General features: G+C 43.0%; 1 protein-coding gene across 1 annotated transcript; it reads right to left on the reverse strand.

Annotated features, from left to right (window-relative positions):
* Window positions 1–1,254: 1,254 nt before the first annotated feature.
* LOC102223685 (gamma-aminobutyric acid type B receptor subunit 2-like) lies at window positions 1,255–12,705 on the reverse strand. Its single transcript, XM_023330580.1, has 19 exons — window positions 12,484–12,705; window positions 10,941–11,078; window positions 10,694–10,864; window positions 10,268–10,369; window positions 9,988–10,053; window positions 8,671–8,859; window positions 8,360–8,593; window positions 7,460–7,520; window positions 7,304–7,384; window positions 5,510–5,660; window positions 5,311–5,443; window positions 4,320–4,418; window positions 4,141–4,260; window positions 3,552–3,662; window positions 3,245–3,457; window positions 2,592–2,729; window positions 2,465–2,525; window positions 2,324–2,393; window positions 1,255–1,509 (listed from the first exon to the last, which is right to left on the reverse strand). Exons 1-19 carry the CDS (start codon window positions 12,703–12,705, stop codon window positions 1,362–1,364), a joined length of 2,508 nt encoding a protein of 835 aa, XP_023186348.1. The 3' UTR covers window positions 1,255–1,361.
* Between the last annotated feature and the right edge of the window lie 684 nt (window positions 12,706–13,389).

The following is a 13,389-nucleotide window of genomic DNA, read 5'->3' on the forward strand; positions in this document are numbered from 1 at the left end:
AGTTTGTGACTGAAACTGTTTTAGCTACGAGCTAAATATTTAGCTATGGTGACCAGACGTCCTCTTTTTCCCGGACATGTCCTACTTTTCAGACCTAAAAAGATGTCCGGGGGGAATTTAAAAATCGTCCGGGATTTTGGTCAACTGCCTCAAAACACATTACATAGCTTACAGTGCATTGTAGGGCGCTGCGCACGGCGCTGCGTGTGACGTAATCCCTGAGCCGCGTCAGTGCGGGCAGCCATGTTCTTAATCAGAAGATGGCTGTCAGTACGCCAACAACATGCGAAAGCGCAAATGTATGTAGTTTTCCCGCTTTTAGACTTTCTGTCCAGCCGGCTGCAGGTTGTCCGGGTTTTCCCAAAGTAACATATGGTCACCCTAATTTAGCATGCTAACTACAATTTTATTTTCCAAACCAAATTTTTCTCTTTAAATTAAATATTTACATCAGAAGCTAAATTATTAGCTAAAATATTTAGCTTCTGAAGTAAATACTTAACTTAGGAATTAAATATTTGATTGGAAAATAAATATTTAGCATGCTAACCAAGATTCAGTTAAGCTAAATATGTAGCGTTTTAACTACATTTTATTTACAAACTAAATATTTAGTTAAAAGATCTAGCTTCTTAACTTTAACGTTTGGCTAAATATTTAGCCTCTTACTAGCTAACTATTTAGTTAGGAAACTAAACATTTAGTATGGAGTTAAATATTTAGCTTAACTAAATATTTGATTTGTATATGAAACACTTATTTGGTTTTAAATTCATATTTATAAATGAATGAATAACACAACTTTGCTAAATTAATCTGTTTTTCTGTCATGTCAGGCTGAATAATCCAGATTATTTCATTTTAAACTAGTTTAGCATAAATCTGCTGTAGGTTTGGGTTGCAGTTCCACTCCTGTCCGCTAGAGGGTTTTGGTCCGGTTCTGCTCTGGTTCCTGTTCTGAGCAGTTTTCAGAGTTAAACTTTGGTTGGATGTTATAAGTCCAGAAGTTCCTGATTTGCTGCCAAAGCAAAGAGACGAAACGATCAGAACTGAGACCTTCAGCCTGGAACAACATTTACTCTCGTCTTTAACATCAAAGGTCGTTTCCAGACTTTATTTTCTCAAGTTAACAAGTTTATGAAAGAAACATCCAGGTTTGACCTTTTGTTGCTTTTATTAATCCTTCATTAACTAAATTTGTTTCTTTTGGCAAAACCTTTCATGATGAAGTGAAAACTGATTTCTACAAAATAATGACAATCAAAGGAAAATAATTTATTCTGTCTAAATATTTCAACAACAGTTCATATTCATCCTGATATTTTCCCACAGGAAGTTCCTGGTTGCTCAGCTTCCTGTCCTCAGCTATACAGGAAGTGATCCTGATGGCGGGGAGCGACAACTTCCTGTTCGCCGAAGAGGCTGGAGCTGCTGGAGCGGACGCCGCCGACGACGGGGAGGTAGGAGTGATGGAGGATGGGCAGCTGCATGGAGAGCCGGCGCCGGACGCTGCAGAACCAAACAGAACCAAACCGGGTCAAATGGAACCAATCAGAACCAAACCGGGTCAAATGGAACCAATCAGAACCAAACCGGGTCAAATGGAACCAAACAGAACCAAACCGGGTCAAATGGAAACAATCAGAACCAAACCGGGTCAAATGGAACCAATCAGAACCAAACCGGGTCAAATGGAACCAAACAGAACCAAACCGGGTCAAATGGAACCAATCAGAACCAAACCGGGTCAAATGGAACCAATCAGAACCAAACCGGGTCAAATGGAACCAAACAGAACCAAACCGGGTCAAATGGAACCAATCAGAACCAAACCGGGTCAAATGGAACCAATCAGAACCAAACCGGGTCAAATGGAACCAATCAGAACCTGTTCTCCACTGTCGCCCTGTGCTTGCTGCACAGTCTGTCTGATTTGCTGCTCTTCTGAAACATCGTTCACTGATTGGTCACAATTTTAATTTGGTTTTGGGATAAAATTTGTGTTTGTTTCATTGAAAGTGAAAACATTTTTGGTTTATTTGATCTGTTTTAAGCTGTTGGTCAAATTCAGTCAGTTTTAGTCGTATGGAAAAGATTTATTTTAGGAGAGCTGAAGGTTGAAACATCGTTTGTATTTTCAGAAACAGGAAACAGGAAACAGTTATCAGGAGCTGAGAAACGTTTTGAAGAAATGTATTTCTGGGAACAGAAGTGGTCCGAGTGCGCCACCCTGAGGAACACCGGCTCCAAGCAACTGGAACAAAATGGCGGCTCTGTGATAAAAGAGTGAGCGTTGTCATGACGATGATGATGCTCCACTCACCGCTCTGGGGAGTTGATGTTCTCCTCAGCTGGAGGTCTCGCCGTGCAGAGCTGAGGCGCCGCTCCACATCCTGAAGAAACGGAAGGAACTCGGGTTAGCAGCAGAAACGCAGCTTCCTGTGGGCGAGTGCGAAGCTGGTACCCGTTTCCTGCTGCAGCGTGGCAGAAAGCTCCATGGCGATGGTTTCAATCTGGACGTCCAGCTGCGGAAACCAGAGGAGACAAAGTTACACCTGGAGCCTTCAGCTGGTCACCTGCAGCGCCCTCACCTGGCCGCTTTGACTCCGCAGCTCCTGGTTTCTCCTCCTCAGACCCTCAACACCCGCTTCTTCTGCAGCGTCAGCCTGCAGCTCCACCTGCTGCAGCTCCCCGCTGCTGCTGCAGCTGCTGCTCAGCAACCAGAAAACCTGGAAACAAAAGGTTCAGAAAATGTGGCAGCAGGATGAAGCCAAAGCTCAACAACCAGGAGCGTTTAGCATTAGCTTTCAGTAGTGGTTTAGCATTAGCTTTCAGTACTGGTTTAGCATTAGCTTTCAGTACTGGTTTAGCATTAGCTTTCAGTAGTGGTTTAGCATTAGCTTTCAGTACTGGTTTAGCATTAGCTTTCAGTACTGGTTTAGCATTAGCTTTCAGTAGTGGTTTAGCATTAGCTTTCAGTACTGGTTTAGCATTAGCTTTCAGTAGTGGTTTAGCATTAGCTTTCAGTACTGGTTTAGCATTAGCTTTCAGTACTGGTTTAGCATTAGCTTTCAGTACTGGTTTAGCATTAGCTTTCAGTAGTGGTTTAGCATTAGTGGAACTATTATGTATGGTTAGCATTTAGCATTAGCTTCAGCTAAATACCGCGTTGGTGTAGCGGTTTAGCAGTAGCGTTAGCTGTCCATGATTAGCGCGTTGGGCTAACCCAGCTAGCTGTAGTCACCTGAGGAGCGAACAGGCCCATGAGGATGAAGAGGTTGCAGCTGAGGATGAGCATGCTGCACAGACAGAACTGGGCGGCGGGGTCACTGGAGGTCAGCAGCGACCCCGCCGCTGCGGAGGCGCTGAACCCGGTGAGGGAGAACATGCTGACGGCCAGGAGCCGACCGCTGACCGCCGCGGCCCGGATGTTCCAGGCCAGGAAGCAGCCCAGACCCTGAGGAGGAACCAGCGGGTTAGTTTGATCTGTTGCCATGGAAACGGCGTGGGCCTCCTTCCTGTCTGCTGTCATGGTTTCATGAGGTTCTGACCAGCAGAGGAGCTTTGAATCCGCAGACGGCGGTGAGCCACAGCTCCATGTTGGCGCTGCTGCAGCGTTCAGAGAACGACTGAATGACGACGTCCTGATCAGCCGCCGAGTCCTGAGGAAAAACTCACAGTCAGGATGTCAGAGAATTTAGTTTACTAACTAAATATCACTACTGTTTAGATGAATATTTAGTTTGCTTACAGCATACTGAGCAGCTTACTAACTCAGTATTCAAACTAAATATTTACTCAGTAAGCTACAGTACATATTTAGTTCAATATTTAGTTTAGAATCTAGATTTTTAGACTGAAACTGAATATTTAATCTGAAATATTTAGCTTCCAAACTAAATATTTAGTATCCTAAATATAAATATTGAGGTAGACAATTAACTCAATATTTATCTTCAAACTAAATATTTAGTTTTCTAATGAAATATTTAAACTAACATTTCTAAATGAATGAATCAACTTTGAAAACTAAACTTTCCTGTTTCTCTATTTTCAGGTTAAAACGTTTTAAACGTCTGAAGACGTCCAGACGTTCTGGAGCCTCTGGTCCGGTTCTGGCCCGGTCCGGAGGCTCCTCACCTCCAGCCGGTGCTGCAGAACCTCCCATCTGAGCGGATCCAGGATCTGCCAGGAGGTCAGAACCAGCAGGTCCAAAAGGAGGATCCAGAGCTGAACGCGGCCCGTTTCCTGCAGCTGGTTCTGGAAACACAGAGACGTCAGCATTCCCTCTGGATCCGCTGGACCCGGACTGGTCCTACCTTCAGCCGGACGCTGCAGACGAAGTAGACCCTCCAGGTTCTGGTGAGCAGCGCCGCCAAGCCCACAGTGTGACCCAGCGACAGAGTCCACAGACGGACCTGCAGCACAGCAACCAGGAGTTCTGGTTCTGGTTCTGGACTGTAACAGTCTGGGTTTTACATTGTAGTTTCTGGTTTAATTGAACTTCTTGTTTCATTTACTTTGTTTTTCAATATTATTTAATATTTCTATAAATGTGTCACATTTTGCTCAAATGCTTTTTTTCATCTGTCTGGATAAAAATAAAGTTAAACAAACAAATTAAACAATAAATACAAAACAAGGAAACTACAAAACAGATAATGTAAAAAATAAAAAGTCATTAAAATGTTTTTATTTTATTATTACTGATCAGTATTATATTGATTAGCTTTAGTAGTTTTTTATGTTCTGGTTAATTTTTACCTGCAGAATTCAGAAAGGTCAAAATATTGTGATTAATTATTAATGAATATTCAGCAGATGAAACATTTTCACAAAATAGATTCAATTATTGCTGGACAACCAATAATTATGCCATAATGTCATTAGCAATTAGCATAAGCTGTAATTAGCCGACAGCTGCCGTGAACGGTTTGTGTGAAAAAGAAACTATTTGATGTTAGTTTGAAAGGCTGATTAAAAGATCGATAAAAAGATCGATAAAAAGATTGATTGAAAGATCGATAAAAAGATTGATTGAAAGATTGATTGAAAGATCGATAAAAAGATTGATTGAAAGATTGATTGAAAGATCGATAAAAAGATTGATTGAAAGATTGATTGAAAGATCGATAAAAAGATTGATTGAAAGATTGATGAACTCAAATGAAGGTTAATTATCTAGAATCAGTTTTGGTTTCGCTTTAGAAACTATTTGGTTCCTGTATTTCACTTAAAATGTTTTATCAATCTGTTTTAGTTGAATAACTAATAATAACTTGAACAACCTGGTTCTGGTTCTGGACTCACAGAGCAGAATATCTCCAGCGTCGGGTCCGGCAGCGAGGTCCGGTCCAGTCCGGAGAACAGGACCGAGGCGGAGGACAGCAGGAGGCCCAGCAGGAGCAGCTCATCCTGGGGAGAAGCTCCGGGCCGCTGGGGCCTGGAACCAGACAGACAGCTGAGTTCTGGGAGGTTCTGCTGGACCCAGAACCGGACCTGGACCCACCAGCGCCAGCGGCCGATGATGATGATGCAGAGGACCGTCAGGGTGATGAAGATGGTTCCAACAGCGGCTGCCGATAGGACGCAGTAGAGGAGGAGGCCGACCCGGAGGGGCTGCTGCCGGACCAGAGTCTGGTCTCTGGCCGGACCTGGACCTGCAGAACAGAACCGGGTCAGTTTGGACACAGTGACCTCTGGACCTGCTCATCCATCAACGGGACGGGGAACCAGGAACGACCCGGAAACATTCATCTGAATGTAGAGCAGAATTCATCTATTTTTGTTTTATTTTACCTGTAATAATAATAATAATAGTAATAATAACAATGATAATAATAATAATAATAGTAATAATAACAATGATAATAATAATAATAGTAATCATACTAAGTAATAATAATAATGATAATGATAATAATAGTAATAATAATAATGATAATAATAATGATAAGTAATAATAATAATGATAATAATAATAATAATAATGATAATAATAGTAATAATAATAATGATAATAATAATGATAAGTAATAATAATAATGATAATAATAATAATAATAATAATAATGATAATAATAGTAATAATAATAATGATAATCATAATAACAATATGTTGGTTGTGTCTCCTGTCTTATGATGAACTGAGTCAGTGGAAATAAACCAATTCTAATAAATTTATTTAACCAGGAGAAACAGATGAAACTCGTCTTTTCCAGGCCGAGAGGCAGGAAGGATTTTGTTGGGTAAATTGTATTATTAGTATTATCAAATATTCATTGTATCATGTAGCCTTGTAGTTACATTTAGATAATGTTTATGTGTGTTAAATAATTTTGATTCCTTCCTAAGGACTCCCTGAGAGACGGAGGTGTTAATTGCTCCCAGCAGAGTTTATCAGTCCTACAATAAACTCTGCTCTGTGCTTCTTTATGCTACAAAGCCGTTGCTTTGAAGCTATACAACGTGTCCTATTCGACGCCGTGCCTGGAGCAAAAGGATCTAGAGTATAGATAACATGTGTCTAGATAGTGAATGTTATTAGCGCTGCAACCATGTGATGAATTGTTGACCCCACCCCTTAAAGTTGCAGTGCTCTCTGTGAAAGGGACACTGAAAGCAATAAAAAGAGAGGAACAGACAGATGTGTTTCAGAGCAGGTTGGAGATTGTAACTGTAAACACATCTCTGTCTGCTCTCCTCGCGAGAAACAAAGAATCTAACTCTCTTGTCTTCCTGTGTTTGTTTAATAAGTATTTAGACCTGACAGATTTACAAAATAAACTTTATGACAAGCAAAGAAAATGTTTCAAAATTTAAATTTGTAAGAAATGCATTTCATAAGTGAAACTTTGAAAAACTTTTCAATCAAAAAATAAGTTTATACAGAAGTTGAAGTAACATTTATGAGGTTTGCATAATTATCACAAACATGTATGCAAACATAGATGTTCCTTTTAAAATTCTTCTTGAAACTATTTTATTTCCAAATAATTTTGAAAAAAAAAATCAAATCATTTTTTGAAAATAATTATATGGGTGCTGCACAGACACTATGAACGGATGTTAGCAGCAGCATTTCTGCTGGCCGGTGTTTAACAAATGCAACGTGTTAAATTCTGAAAAAATAAAATCTGGAGAAAATAAAGCGAACTGTGAGTTCAGCTACTGCAAAAAGTATTTTTAGATCCAGAAGTTCATACATTTTTGAAAGGCGTTCTTCGCCTGTAATAATTTTGGGACTATTTTCTCTCCATAGATCAGAAGCTGAGCTATGGAGGCAGAGAGGAGCCGTCCTGACCTTTGAACCTGAGCAGCTGGTTCAGGACTCGGACCTGCTGGTGACTTGTGTTGAACTCGCCCACCAGAACTCCGCTGTCCCCTGAGGACAAACAGGCAGAGCTGAGCATCGGTGCGGCGCCAGAACCAGAACCGGCACCGGGTCGGCTCTCCTCACCCTGAAACTGGATCAGCTCGATCACCGTCATTCTCTCGCCGTTCCGGAAGGAAACCGGACCCTGGGCAGAGACAGACAGGAGAAGCCCCGTTGGACCGGTTCTGGTCAGATCATCATGTTCTTTAAGGTAAAAACATTTAGATATTTAGCCGTTCTGCTAACTTTGAAAATGTTTAGCAAAATTATTTTCCAGATAAATTCTAAACGTTAATTTAATTGGTATTTGGTAAACTTTCAATTGAGTAACACCAACACCAACATTTATCTTGTTGGTGTTAGCTTCCGCTAATTACTGTGTTGGTGTTAGCTTCTGCTAATTACTGTGTTGGTGTTAGCTTCCGCTAATTACTGTGTTGGTGTTAGCTTCTGCTAATTACTGTGTTGGTGTTAGCTTCCGCTAATTACTGTGTTGGTGTTAGCTTCCGCTAATTACTGTGTTGGTGTTAGCTCCTGCTAATTACTTTGTTGTTGGTGTTGCTCTTTAGCATTTCTGCTAATTACTGTGATGTAACATTTAGCAGTGCCTTCTGTCGAGCTATTTTTGTAAAGAACAACGCTGTATAAAATCAACCTGTGGTGCTCTACTGTTATCCTATGCTAAACACTTTAGCTTATGCTAATTACTACGTAGGTAGCTTTTGCTTAACTTTTGCTTTTTTAATGAGTATGTGGGTAAAGTTCTAATTGCGACGTGGGGTTAGTGCTTTAGCATTAGCTTTCGTTAACTGCTATGTGCGGATAGCAGTTTAGCATTAGTTTCCACTAATTATTTTGGGGTAGCAAAGCTAGCTGTTTAGTTAGCGGTGCCCACCACTGCAGAACTGGTACAGGTGGACGATGAAGGAAGCAGATGGGAGCCTGTCACTGTCGTAGGTGTGTGTTTCAGGTGTGTGTCCTTACTGTTACTCCTTCAAAATGTGTGCTCTTCACGGCCTCCAGCAGCATCTTCCCCTCTTCTTCCTCGCCAACAGAGACGTTCCTCAGAGAGCCGAACTTTCTCGCCGTCTCCTTCACCTGAACCAGAACCCGGGCAGCGACCCAAACCGCATCGTAGGCGAAGGCATGGAGGGGGTTGACCTCTGACCCTTCCTGGTTCAGCTGCTTCAGGTACAACTCCAGGTACTCCTGAGGAGTCTGTGGACGGGATAAACCTTTAACCTTTAGCCAGCATCCCAGCCGGGCCAGGTAGCACAGTGCAGAAAGGTTCTGACCCGTCCGGAGACTCCAGGCGTGTCGGTGCTGCTGAGCTGTCTGACCTGCAGCCTGAAGGATCCGTCCGCCGCCGTTAGCAGGCTGCTAGCAGAGCAGCTGGAGGGCTGCCATCCCAGCCTCCACCCAGAAGATCGTCCAGCGGCCAGAATCCACTGGTACCGAGGTCCGAACAGGCCCAGTCTGAACGCCTGAACAGAGGTCACCAGGGTCCAGATGTTCTGGTTACAGGCAGCATGTTGCTTTGAGGTTAGATAAGAATTAGCCTCAGACATTTTAGCCTGCTGAATTTCAAGATGGACGCCGTCTTTGAGCTTTTTTACCAATTACTTCCCCATTTTAAAAGGTTCCCTCTTTTAAAAGGTTCCCCATTTTAAAAGGTTCCCTCTTTTAAAAGGTTCCCCATTTTAAAAGGTTCCCCATTTTATAGCTTGGATAAACTTTGTATGAACTTTGTCTCATCTTATGTTTCAACTTTGCTCTTCCTGTTAATACAACTTTAAAATAATCAGAAACTGGGAACTTTGCTGTTAGCGAGTCTCGCCAGCCGTCATCTGGAAGGACAGTCATCTTAACGGTTAGCTTTAGCTATTTCTGAAAAAAAAAAATTTCTATTTAGCCATTTAGCATTAGCTTGCACTAACATTTTTATGCGTTTAGCAGTTGAGGTTTAGCATCCTCACATTTTTTGCCTTTTGCGGTTTATCATTAGCTTACACAAATATTTTAAACGTGATTAGCGATTTAGCAATAGCTTACACTAATTGCATGTGTTTAGCATTAGCAGAGCTAATTCTTTTGCATTTAGCAGTTTAGCTAAACACATGAGCTAAGACGTTTGTTTAATGAAAGAGTGAATTTATCTTTTTGGTTAGCTGTGTCCTCCACTGGCAATAACTACTGTGGATTTTAGTGCAAACATATATTCTCCATTACAACCACGGCGGCCATTTTGAAACTTGTCTAACAGAAAAAGGAAATGCAAGACCAATTAGAAATGTCTGATTTCTATGGTTCAAAATATGTATGCTGCGATTTGACACCAGCACATTCATCTGATTGGAGATTTTACCGCAAAAAAATAATATCCATCACAACCGTGGCGGCCATCTTGAAAAATAATCAGATTATCAGTAAATATGTTTTCTATGGTCCAAATGTGAATGATCTGACACCAGAAGTTTCCATCTTTGGTAAATATTGGCAGTTCTGGTGCATTGATAAATGGCCGCCATCTTGAATCTTTCAGTCTTTTATAGCCGGGCCCTGTTAGCATGTGAAACATTCAGAACCAGAACCTGGACTCGGAGTTCACTCACACAGCAGAACACGTCCGTCACAGAACCATCTTCAAAATGTCCGACGATGATGCGGACATCTTCATCCTGTGAAGCGGGAGCAGAAAGGAAGTGAAGAGCCGCAGAACCCGGACCGGGACCAGAACCGTCCTGGACCTGGAGCCATCCTGGTTCTGTGGCCCTGGACCCGGCCCGGTTCCGTCCTGGACCCAGAACTGTCCTGGACCCGGCCCGGTTCCGTCCTGGACCCAGAACTGTCCCGGACCCAGCCCGGTTCCGTCCTGGACCGGCCCGGTTCTACCTGCAGCCTCCTTAGGCCGCTGCAGGCGTCTCCAGAGAAGCGCTCGGCGGCGGCCAGCTGGACGTCGGCCCTCAGAAGCTGCCGGATCAGATCTCTGGTCATCTGCAGACAGAACGGGTCGGACTCTGGGTCAGGTTCTGCTGGGTCTCAGGTTAGTTCTGTTTCCTACAGGGACGTTCGCAGCAACTCCTTCAGTTTTCATTACAATCCATCAGTTTTTTAAATGTTCAGGTTTTTGTTTTTAAATGGATTCATTTCTAGTGATAACAAATAAAAACTAGCAAAACACCATAAAACTAAATAAAACTAATTGAATTTGACAGAAATTCACATCAAAATAAAACTGAACTGTAATGAAAAACCACAGACTGTTTTGACAGGAAGTGTAAATTTGTCAGCAGGTCATGTCATCAGTCACATGATCACCTCAGCGAGTCCCGGCCGGTCCTGGGTCAGCAGCCCGACCCTCCTCCACCTGTAGCGCTGCAGCAGCTTCACCGTGGCCAGGTTCACGGCGCGGACCGGCGGCACCGTGCTGACCAGGTGCCGGTACCACTTCCTGTTGGACAGGCTGGGGGGCGGAGCCTCGAAGGACACCTGAGACCCAGAGCAGCAGGAAACCAGGTGACGATACAGAAACACGACAGGATGACGATGAGGAGGCGCGGCGCACCTGCAGGAGGCCGAGCGCCGGCAGAGCGCGAGCGATGAGTGATGTCACAGATGGACACGCCCCCCCCAGCATCAGCAGGTACATAGGCCCCGCCCACAAGGCATCAAACAGCACTTTCAGGTCTTTGGCTGGGTCACACTGGAAAACAGGGTAAACACACCGGAGGATGAAGAGTTGGAACAAAATGACACCGAAAAGCTGCTGAGGCTTTTCTGGATGAAAACGGTCTGAAAATGGAACAAAAATACTGAGAATTTTGACCATTTATAACTAATCCAATATGATATGGCTGATAATCAATATTCAGTGGGGAGCAAAGCTGGCTGAAAACTTCACTGAACTAATGCTAAAGCGCTAACTAAACCATTAGTTTAACTAATGCTAAAGCGCTAACTAAACTGTAAGTGTCAATAAAATAGTTTATTTCTTGAAAAAATGTATGTTTATTTCTAAAAGATAAAATAATGTATTTTAAGTTGTTTGGTTCATGTTTTAAGATTTGTGTTAAATGATTATATTTTATTTCGTGTCAAATTATTTTTTGTCGAAAGTTATCGCGAGATTTGTGTACATGTGTGAGGCTGCGAGACTTAAGTAACCATAGAAGAAGCAGAAGCTGGTGCCAGAGCTATGTGTAGCAGCCTCGTGTCCTGTCGTTGTCAAGGTATTTTGTAGTTATGTTTGTAATGTTTTGTGAATTTATTGGTTATGGTGTTTTAATTACTTAATATTTTGGTTTAGAGTGAACAACGACGAATCATTCTGTTAAAGACCTCCGAAGTGGCAGGCGGCCACGAGGTAACTTTTTTTGTCAAAGCACGCGTCACCTGTCTGTCTGTAAATGTATCCATGTCTAAAGCTTTGTCTTTTATTTCTGTAGTTTTCACGGCAAAAAATAAAGAGCCCGTCTTAAGAAAGCCGTGCCAGAGTTGTCACTTTGGAGCTACATAAACCATTAGTTTAACTAATGCTAAAGCGCTAACTAAACCATTAGTTCCAATAATGCTAAAGCGCTAACTAAACCATTAGTTCCAGTAATGCTATGCGCTAACTAAACCATCAGTTCCAGTAATGCTAAAGCTCTATGTGAACAAAGCAATTAGTGGAGGCTAGTGCTAAGTGCTCTACCAACATAACACAAAAATGATTCCTTTAGAATTCATCCATAAATTGAACTTGGAGGAAATATGCTAAACATTTTCAAAGTTAGCTAAACCGCTAATTAGCTGAACTGAGCTAACCACTGCTAATACTATAGCTGTTGGCTACATTTCAGCACACAGCTGGTGTTTCTCCTCTGCTTCAGTTCAGCAGCCATAGTTCTTCATCAATAAAGTCCAAATAACTGGAACAGAACCGAGATGGAGACAAACATCAGCCGAGTTCGGCCCGGTTGATTTTATCGGACCAATTCCGATGTTGATGCCGATATATCGTTCACCTACCAGGAACAAAAGCAGATAAAGATAATCACAGAGAGCTGCTCAGCTGAACCCAGTCAGAACCGACCTGTGAGCCCAGAACTGACCGGTCCAGAACCGACCTGTGAGTCCAGCAGCTGCAGTTGGACCCGGTACTTCCCCAGCGGCTCCGTTTGTCTCTCCAGGTCCTGCAGAGCCAGACTGACGGCTGGAAGCAGGCCGGCTGTCAGGTTCTCCCCACCGGACCCGACCGGCACCATGAACAGGACGGGCAGCGGCTGCCGGACCCCGGCCAGAACCAGCGCTGGGCCGACCAGGAGCAGCAGCGGTCCGAACCGAGCCATGCTGCCGCAGAGCACTGATCCTCCTGAGAGTAATCCTCTGAGACGCTGGGAGATAAACGGATCAGCTGCAGGTCCAGATGGCCCGGCAGAACCCAACAGAACTGAAGCAGAACCCAACAGAACTGAAGCAGAACTTCCACTTCTGCTCATCAGCAAGCTAATTTTCATATTAGCTAAATATGAAGCTAGAAACCTAAATAATTAGTTAGCAAATAAATATCTAATCTTGGGCTCCTCATAAACCAAACCTCCTTTTCTCCTCCTGACCTCCTGACCTCCTGACCCGTTTCTGCCTCAGGTTCTGGTGGATGAAATCTGACTGACCCAATCTGACTTTAACCTTTCAGATTCTGATTTTATGGACCAAACATCATGAATTTCAGATTTATTTGTTCAGAACACCTGGAGTCTGTTAACTGATGTTTAGGTCAAAGGTCATCAAAGAGAAACTGAAAATTTCAGCAGAGGCTACCAATAGTTTTGTAGCGTAGCTCAGTGGTTAGCGAGTATAGAGCATATAGAGACTGTAGACCAGGTATCTGGAGTCCAACTCCCGTCTTCGGGTCGCTGGGCCGGGCCTCACCCCCCCCCCCCCGCTCTCTCTCTCTCTCTCCCCCTTACAGTCAAATTGCTGTCAAATAAATAATAAATTAGTGCCGAAAAAATCCTTTAAAAAAAGAGATT

The sequence above is a fragment of the Xiphophorus maculatus genome, chromosome 3 (assembly GCF_002775205.1).
Source record: "Xiphophorus maculatus strain JP 163 A chromosome 3, X_maculatus-5.0-male, whole genome shotgun sequence".
Taxonomy (NCBI): Eukaryota; Metazoa; Chordata; class Actinopteri; order Cyprinodontiformes; family Poeciliidae; genus Xiphophorus; species Xiphophorus maculatus.

What these genes read in the sequence shown, in the direction of transcription:
- LOC102223685 (XM_023330580.1), bottom strand. Translation starts at nt 12,705, where the DNA reads ATGGCTCGGTTCGGACCGCTGCTGCTCCTGGTCGGCCCAGCGCTGGTT. An exon ending in GCGGCCTAAGGAGGCTGCAG is followed by an intron (nt 10,054 to 10,267) that starts GTAGAACCGGGC and finishes CCCGCTTCACAG; the next exon opens with GATGAAGATGTCCGCATCAT. An exon ending in CGCCTGGAGTCTCCGGACGG is followed by an intron (nt 8,594 to 8,670) that starts GTCAGAACCTTT and finishes TCCCGTCCACAG; the next exon opens with ACTCCTCAGGAGTACCTGGA.